At 45.1% G+C, this 8,986-nt stretch overlaps 1 protein-coding gene across 1 annotated transcript in view; it reads left to right on the forward strand.

Annotated features, from left to right (window-relative positions):
• The window catches only part of kif6 (kinesin family member 6), a 171,107-nt gene that overhangs the window by 33,179 nt on the left and 128,942 nt on the right, over positions 1-8,986 (forward strand). Inside the window, exons 4-7 of the mRNA XM_057344758.1 lie at positions 846-1,052; positions 2,838-2,981; positions 3,095-3,181; positions 5,339-5,442. Coding sequence (XP_057200741.1) covers positions 846-1,052; positions 2,838-2,981; positions 3,095-3,181; positions 5,339-5,442 — 542 coding nt within the window. The remainder of the gene's footprint in view (positions 1-845; positions 1,053-2,837; positions 2,982-3,094; positions 3,182-5,338; positions 5,443-8,986) is intronic.

The raw sequence follows: 8,986 nt of genomic DNA on the forward strand, positions 1-8,986 counted from the left end.
TCCGGACCTCGGCTGGTAATGAGGGTTTGTTTACTGGACCTCAAGCAATTTTAGTTGAAGACTCCTGCTATATAGGATTGTTAAATAAATGCATTACAGTGTTAAACACTAAAGAACAGCAAAGTCTGGAAAAGCATGAGCATCAGTTAGGTGAGGAAAAAGTAACGCAAAAGTACTTTCAGTTACTTTCCACAAAAAGTACCCAAGTACCATATTTAGTTACTTTTAACTCAATATTGTAACTAGTTACTTTTAAAAGTAACTTTCCCCAACACTGGCTGTTAGCCTATTTTTGAAATGGCTCTTTGTTTTAAACCTGTATTTCTTGCTATTTTATTTGTCATATGATGATCTAGTTTGAGTAATTTACTTACATTCATTTCATTTGGATCATTTTCGCATATAAGTTTTAGAACTACAAAGATGAATATTGATTAAAAATGTTCACATTTTTGATTGTTTAATTATTGTTTTTACAGTTTTACTCCTTATTCATAATGTACCCGGCATCTTATTAAACAAGAATAACTAAGATGAATCCTGAATTGTGTGTACTTTGTGGATGGGGTTTGGCTGGGTGTTAAATTGTACATGTAGAACAGTACACAAATTCTAAAACAAGCAGAAATCTGTTTAGGAAGGCTGTTCCTATAAAAAAATGATTCTTTTGGGAGCATTATTCATGTGATTGCCTATTGCACATGTGATTTTACGTGTTGTTAAACAACTCAGTATTGAAACGAAGTGTTAACTCATTTTAGGTTTAATGTGAGACACTTGGTGTGTATCCAGTTTTGATTCATTTGACATGTGCTGTTCTTTTATGTCTTTCCACCCTCACATAGACTCCTATGAACCAGGCCTCCACACGCTCTCACTGCATCTTTACCATTCATCTGTGCAGCAGGGAGCCAGGTTCAGCCACAGTGCGACGCTCCAAGCTTCATCTGGTAGATCTAGCTGGGTCGGAAAGAGTCGGAAAAACGGGTGTGGGGGGACAGATTCTAACAGAAGCCAAATACATTAACCTGTCACTGCACTATTTGGAGCAGGTTAGACAAAGTTTTTTTATATGTTGTATGGGTGGAGACCAGTATTTTTAAAGAACAATTTGCATATATTACCACACTCTAAAAACAGTTATGTTAAAAACAACACATTTTGTGTTCAGGAAAGGACAATACATTAATGTGTTGTCCTTAAAGGGATTGTTCATCCTAAATTTTTACTCATCCCCAGGCCATCCAGGATGTAAGTGACATTTTTTCTTAGAACAATAAAGACAATTTCTAGGTAAATCCGCAGCCCTCTGTGCTTCATATAATGTATGTGAATGGCTGCCATGCCTTCAAGAGTTCTTAAAGCACATATATCTAACACAATCCCCGTGGCTCCTGGTGACATATTAACGTTTTGTGAAGCAAAATGATGGTTATTTGCAATAAACTGAACGTCATTTATAAAATCGAGCGGTTTTCTACAGCTTACACCAAACGTCCTGATTGCAGTTCCTGTCCCATAAATGACGTCTTTTAAGATCTGCACACACGTCATCTCTCTACGTTGTGAACACACTGGTGTCCGTTCACTTTGAGATTGTTGCATACGTCATTTACGCGACAGGAAGTGCGATAATTTTATAAATTACGTTCAGTTTATTGCAAATAACGATCGATTCGCTTCACAAGATGTTAATATGTCACCAGGAGCTGTCGCGCTTGTGTTGGATATATGTGCTTTTAGAACTCTTGAAGGCATGGCAGCCATTCACATCCATTATATGAAGCACAGAGGACTACGGATTTACCTAGAAATTTTCTTTATTGTTATACTCAAGAAAAAATGTCACCTACATCTCGGATGGCCTGGGGGAGAGTAAATAAACAGCAAATTGTAATTTTTAAGATGAACTATCCCTTTAACTGAACACATCTCTGTGTTCGTTCTGGGACAAGACATTTTGTTACTTTTAACCCAACTTGTGTTGTCCCTTTCATTTATTTCATAAGAAATCAACACGTAATGTGTTACATATCATAATACAAACAGTTTGTTAATATATACACATCCTTTTTAAGAGTGCATAGACTTTTGTGCATAGGTGAATATTTTAAGTCACTTTTACCCCCAAAGCACAATACAAAAATGCCATTTTCAATTAAGATGGCAATAGAGTGGCTACAGAAGTTACAGAATAGAGCTTTAAATTATACATTTTTGTCTATTTTTCACTGTACATTAGTAGATTAATAATGAATTGATTAGACAATAGTTATCATTTACGTTTTCTTGAATTATATTTCCAGTTCAACGTGTAAAAAGAGTTTTATGTTATCAGAATTGTAATAAAAATGATGTAGCAACTTAATAGCATCAAATTAAAGGGATAGTTTACCCAAAAATGAAAATTCTGCCATCATTTACTCACCCTCATGTAATTTCATATCTGTATTAATTGCTTTGTTTTGATGAACACAGAGAAAGATATTTCGAAGAATGTTAGTAATTTTCAGTTCCGGGACATCATTGACTACCATAGTAAGAAAAATTCAAATTGTAGTCAAAGGTGCCCCAGAACTGCTTGTTTCCCACGTTCTTCAAAATATCTCGTTTTGTGAACAGAACGAAAAAATACAGTATTTTTTTCCTACTACAGTAGTGGATGAAAATTGCTAACATTCTTCTCCAAATATTGGTGTCTGTGTTCATCGGAACAAAGAAATGTATACAGGTTTGAAACAACCTGAGGGTGAGTAAATGATGACAGATTTTTTATTTTTGGGTAAACTGTCCCTTTAAGCAACCTTTACTGCAAAATGTTTGTCGTCTTGGTTTAGGTCATCATAGCTTTGTCAGAGAAGAATCGGTCCCACATCCCTTACCGCAACTCCATGATGACCTCTGTACTCAGGGACAGTTTGGGTGGCAACTGCATGACCACCATGATAGCTACTGTGTCTGTGGAGAAGAGGAACATTGATGTATGTCTCTTTAATGCCACTCATTAAAGTTAATATTTTTGTACATCTCACATACTTCACGTTAAAGTAAATCACATCAATCTCTGCCCCTTCCCTCTTTTTCTGTGTTTCAGGAGTCTATATCCACTTGTCGGTTTGCTCAAAGAGTGGCTTTGATTAAAAATGATGCTTTGCTCAATGAAGAATTAGACCCTGCAGTGGTGAGTTTACAAGCATTAAAGGAATAAATATCTACTCTCTTGCATTGCTATAGTTATAGCTTTCTTTCTTTTATGGAACCAGGACTGTACATTTTTGTTTTCGCTTGTTTTACCTCTGTCCTTATAATGTCGATTCTCAAGCTTCAAAGGGACAAAAGCTTTTAAAGGTGCTTTAAAGGTGCAGTGAACTGGCCGTTTTTATTGTTTTATACTATTGTCTGATGTCTACTTATGACGTTCGTGTGGTTTTTACATTCGAAAACATCAAAATCAATAAGTAATAGGCTATTTTCTGCTCGGTTTTTAAGGGCGGGCCGCATAGAAGACTTGGAAGTAAACGCCCACTGCTATGATTGGATAGCAGCTTGCGTATTTGACTTAGTTGGAGCCTTCTGTGAATTTGGTTAGACACGTAACGTGATTTTACTCAAATTTACGGACTTATTTCCCGGATGTGATGGCAAGGCTTTGCGTATAGTTTGTATAGCCTATAGTTGTATGGTGTTTAGTGATATATGACCGTACATGTCAGCATTTAAGACCCGCAAACCGGACAGAAGATCACCACGATCGCGGGTCTCAAATGTTATAGTTTTAATGATAAATAAACAAACGGTAGACTCCCGGCCAAAACGACAGTGTTGGCAGATATGGATATGACCCAGCACCAGAAATAATATCAAAACACTTCAAAACAGCCTCCATTAAAGCAATAGTGACGCATAGTACAAATATGTTTTACTCGCATAAGATTGCTGCGCCATTCCTATCGGATCCAATATTGATGGCACAGTACTGCTTTTTAATTTTAGTCTCAACTCTCATCTCAACTTTATTTATAAAGCGCTTTTTACAATTTTCATTGTTACAAAGCAGCTGTACATAAGACATATTGACAAAACAATTAAAGCAAAACAATTAAAGTTGTACCTGTAAAAACAATAAAAAGGTGAAAACACAGAAGACAGACATACCCACATACAAAACACTCCACACACACAATATGCACATGTACTAACACACATAGACATAGACACACACACACGGACATGCACGCACACACTCATACACAGACAAGTACGCACACACAGACACGCACGCGCACACACGCACGCACACACGCACGCAAAGTGAGAGCACACATTTAAGATAAAGGAGAGAGAAGCACAGGTCAAATATAACAGACTATAAATTCCTATATGCAATATTAATTAAGTAAAACTTTAAAATTCTAATTATAAAACAGCCCCCCCGGCCAGGCAAATAGTGCAAAAAACTGTATGCAAACGGTGGCGTTTGTTTGCTAATCCGGGGGACAGACACAATCTCTATTTTGTGATGTTTGGGAGAACGGATTATTACATGTATAATCCGTTGAATTTAGTCTCTCCGCAAAGACTTGTTCAAGGAATCCGCGTTGAAATGAAGCAAACAAATGCTCAATGTTTTCCCCACGTCAGCTGGAACGTTTTTAAAAATGAACTTCAACCACACATTCCTACTGTCGGAATCCGAAGGAAGGTTATGCAGCGACTGTGTTCTTCCACAACCAGGCAGTGCACAATATTTTGCGATCTTTAACGGCATGATGCTTACACTCGCTCTATCTGGTTCCGTGCAGCTTGTGTTCAGTACTGTCATGCGCTAACCAGTGGGCAGGGCTCGAGAAGTAGGCGTTGATATTCTTCTGTGGAGGCGGTGTTCAACCAATCTATAGGTGCATTCCAGGACCTGCCGTTCGCTGAGCCTCGTGTCAATAACAGTTGTTATTTCAGTAACAAGGGCGTTTTCAGGTCTGTACTTACTGGATGTTCGCTTGAATAAGATTCCCTCTTATATAACAAAAGCTCGGGTTAAAATTGTGGTCCTAGTTCACTGCACCTTTTAAGTTTGTATTCGCTCTGTGTTTTGTGCAAATTGAGAAATACAGCGAATGAGATCAGAGTGCCTGTGCAAAACTCTGCGTGTTTGCTCGTGTGTATTGCGATGCGCGTCATTCATAAAAAATGGCAAAACCCAACTCTAACATGATTTAGATTTATTTCCTTTAAAACCAAATGTGCTCTATAATATCGTTGGATTATCAGCATATATCCCCCATATGGAATAAATACCACTGCCCACAGCTGAGATTTTTTAATGCTGTTTTTCTGACAGTTGATTGTTCGATTGAAGAAGGAGATTCAGTCTTTGAAGGAAGAGCTTGCTCTGGTGACTGGAGAGCAACGAAGTGATGAGCTAACTCAAGAAGAAATCCAGAAGTATGTATCCACAATTTCTCCCTTTTAAATATGCTAAAACTCAAAAGGATTCAGTAAATTACTTCACAGTCTTTATTAACAAAATATCTTGGGTATGTTTACACTCTTAAGCAGCACAGTGGCTCAGTGGGACGGGAAGTCTTTCTGTGTGAAGTTTGCATGTTCTCCCTGTGTCAGCGTGAGTTTACTCCGGGTTCTTGTCTATAGATCGACTTGTGTATAGAACAGACTTGTGTATAGATGATGAATATCGCCATGAATATAGCCTTATATGCTGGAATGGGGTTAAGAATGAAAACAACAACAACACCCCAGCAAACATGCCCCTTTGGGCCCCATGTGGGACCACTGTGGGCAGAAAATGTGGGCCCACAGCGGGCAGCCCACGCCGATTGCGGGCCCTGCTACCGGCGTGAAATGCGGGGCATGTGTGGGCCCCGCACTATAGGGCCCAGGTGTGGTCCTAATGGGACAGCCCAAAGTGTCTTTCCCTTTCTGTCGGTCTCTCGACGTTGTGTCGAGCCGACAGATGGGGTTCGTCCCTGAGAACCAATCGCTTCCGACTTCTTAGAAAAGGCCAATGAAATTGGCGAATGAAATTTGCATGCCGGACTCCGCCCCCGGATATCCGGGTATAAAAGGGAGACGGCGTGCCTCATTCATTCACCTTTTGTTCTTCGGAGCCTTCGCTCATGATAAACAGACTTTGCTACAAGATAGCAACTACAAGACTGCTGGTTCTACGACGTGGTGCAGCGGACTGTCCCTTCCTGCGGCGACTTCCCCTGGGCATCTCGGCGGTTCCAGAAGTGTTCGAGTTTTTTCTCTAAAAGAGCAAATTTTACCAGCGTGGCATGTCCTGCTGTTCTCGTGGGTGCAACACACTCATCGAGGAGGGGGACGGACACGAGGTCTGCTTCCAGTACGCTGGGGCAGCCCTTGTGGATATGTTCTGCCCGCACTGCGGGCGGTTGACGATTCAGACGTTGCGTCACGGGTGGCTGTGTTCCCACGGGACTCAGCCACCACCTCGTCTGCTTCCCGTTCCGTGACGGCAGGACTATGGCCCTGCCGTCCGCTACGGCGAGCAGCGAGGGTGATATGAGGATTACTGTAAGTGCTAATCCGTCAGCCACCGGCTCGTGGACCGTTCGCACCTCGTCTCGCTTGTCTGACCGTTCCCCATGAGACGGTCCCACCGTCTCGTTCCTCAACCACGTATTCGGAAATGGTGCGTGATGATGAGATGTCCGTTGCAGCATCGGAGGGTGACTTACTGGCATCGGACTCCGACGATTCCTCGGAACTCCCTCCCTCGGGGGTCGAGCCCAGGAAGAAGCGGACGTGGAAATGTCAGCCATGCTTTCCCGGACCGCCGGCATTGGGTTGCAGTGCACCGCACTGCCTCTCCCAACGCTCGCGGCTGGATACATGGTACCTCGGGTTTGAGAGCAGCTCCAAGCCGTACTCGCCCCCAGTGCCGTGTTTCCCCGGAAGTGCATGAGGAACTTAGTACGACCTGGAACTCCCCCTATGGCACGTGCACGTCAACTAGTTCCATCGCCCTTTCTTCCCTCGATGGTGGGGCAGCTAGAGGATACGTCGATGTCCCCCAGGGGCTCGACCTAGACTCCCGTCCAAAGCATGTAGGTTTTTCGGCATCCAAGATGTCGAGAGCGTACTCTGCTGCGGGCCAAGCTGTCCCCTCTCTCCACGCTATGTCCATCCTGCAGGTCAGGCCAAGGCGTTGAGAGAGCTCCACGAGGGTAAGACCGACCCAGTGCTTATGCAGGAACTCCGCGCCGTCACCGACCTCGCTCTGCGGGCGACCAAGGTGGGACAAGCGGAAGTACGCCTTCCCCCCAGTGAGCCTCATTGCACAGACCCTGTGCAAGGTCAGGGAAGAGGAGCATCAAGTGTACTAGTTGCGCCATACTGGCCCAACCGGACTTGGTTCTCGGAGCTAATGCTGTTGTCGACAGCTCCCCCCCGGCCGATTCCCCTGACGAAGGACCTGCTTTCCCAGGGGAAGGGCACTTTATGGCATCCCAGGCCAGACCTCTGGAACCTCCATGTCTGGCCCCTGGACGGAACGAGGAGATCCTGAGTGGCCTACCCCCTGCGGAGGTTAAGACCATCAGTCAGGCTAGGGCCCTGGCCACTAGGCGGCTATACGCCTGTAAGTGGTGCCTCTTCTCATCCTGGTGCTCTTCTCGAAGAGAAGACCCGTGGAGTTGCTCGATTGGGAATGTGCTGTCCTTCCAGAGACTTGAGAGTAATCTCTCCCCTTCCACACTGAAGGTGTATGTAGCCGCTATTGCCGCTCATCACGACCCAGTTGCTGGTAAGTCTCTAGGACAGCACAACCTGATCAATTGGCTCCTAAGGGGCGTGGGAAGGCACTGCCTCACCCGCGCTCCGTACCCTATTGCGACCTTGATGCGGTCCTGGAGCCCCTCGGAGATGCCGCTCTTTCTCACCTCATGATGAAGACGGCTCTCCGGATGGCGCTCAAGAGGGTAGCGGACCTAAAAGCTTTCTCCGTGTCCACAGATTGCCTAGAACTCGGACCCGGTGATTCTCACGCTATCCTGAGACCCCGGCCCGGCTACGTGCCCAAAGTTCCCACCACTCCCCCTACACCAGGTGGTGAACTTACAGGTGCACTTACAGGAGGAAGTCCCAACCCCATCCGTGTTGTGTCCAGTATGCGCATTGCGCCTCTGCTTGGACCGCACGCAGAGCCACAGGAGCTCTGAGCAGCTCTTTGTCTGGTTTGGAGATCAGCAGGGAGGGCTGTCTAACACAGAGATTGGCGCACTGGATCATGGACGCCGTCACTACGGCGTACCTGTCCTAAGATCGCCCGTGCACACTGGGTGAAAGCTCTCTCCACACGGAGTACAGCCTCCTCGTGGGAACTGGCTCGAGGCGCCTCTCTGGCAGACATCTGCAGAGCTGCGGGTTGGGCTACACCCATCACTTTCGCGAGGTCCTACAGCCTCCGCGTAAAACTGGTATCTTCTCGAGTCTTGCAGGCATCAGGCAAGACTGGCGGCCGGTAGGGTGTACGCCTACGACAGTACCTTCCCCCCTTTCTCCTAAGGGGGTCAGCGTACTAAACTAGCCTCCCTTCTTCCCCCACTGGGTTAAGAACAGGCACTCCATCCATCACTAAGCAAGCACGTCCTGCGGGCGGGCTGGGCAGAGCAGCCCTGCCCCTTAGGCCGGGTACCAACTGAGTTATCCACAACATAGCTCTAACCGGACCTAGTGCTACCAGACGTAACCCCCCAGCAGGGCGGTTCCGTCTGATGTATCCTCATGATTGGTTCCCACCTTGGTAACCCATGACCTTCCCTAAGTGGACCTCCACCTCGCGGTTAACTCCTTCAGTCCGCACATTCTTCCCATGAGTTCTCCCCCATCGGTGAGACCATGTTGGTATCTCCACTAAACTCCTCCCTCCGGTAGGAAGTGGTCTCTGTAGCGCATCCCCCGCTTGAGGAAGTAGCGCTTACCCAGTGGCCTTACGGTACCAGGC

The sequence above is a fragment of the Triplophysa rosa genome, linkage group LG10 (assembly GCF_024868665.1).
Source record: "Triplophysa rosa linkage group LG10, Trosa_1v2, whole genome shotgun sequence".
In the NCBI taxonomy this organism is placed as follows: domain Eukaryota; kingdom Metazoa; phylum Chordata; class Actinopteri; order Cypriniformes; family Nemacheilidae; genus Triplophysa; species Triplophysa rosa.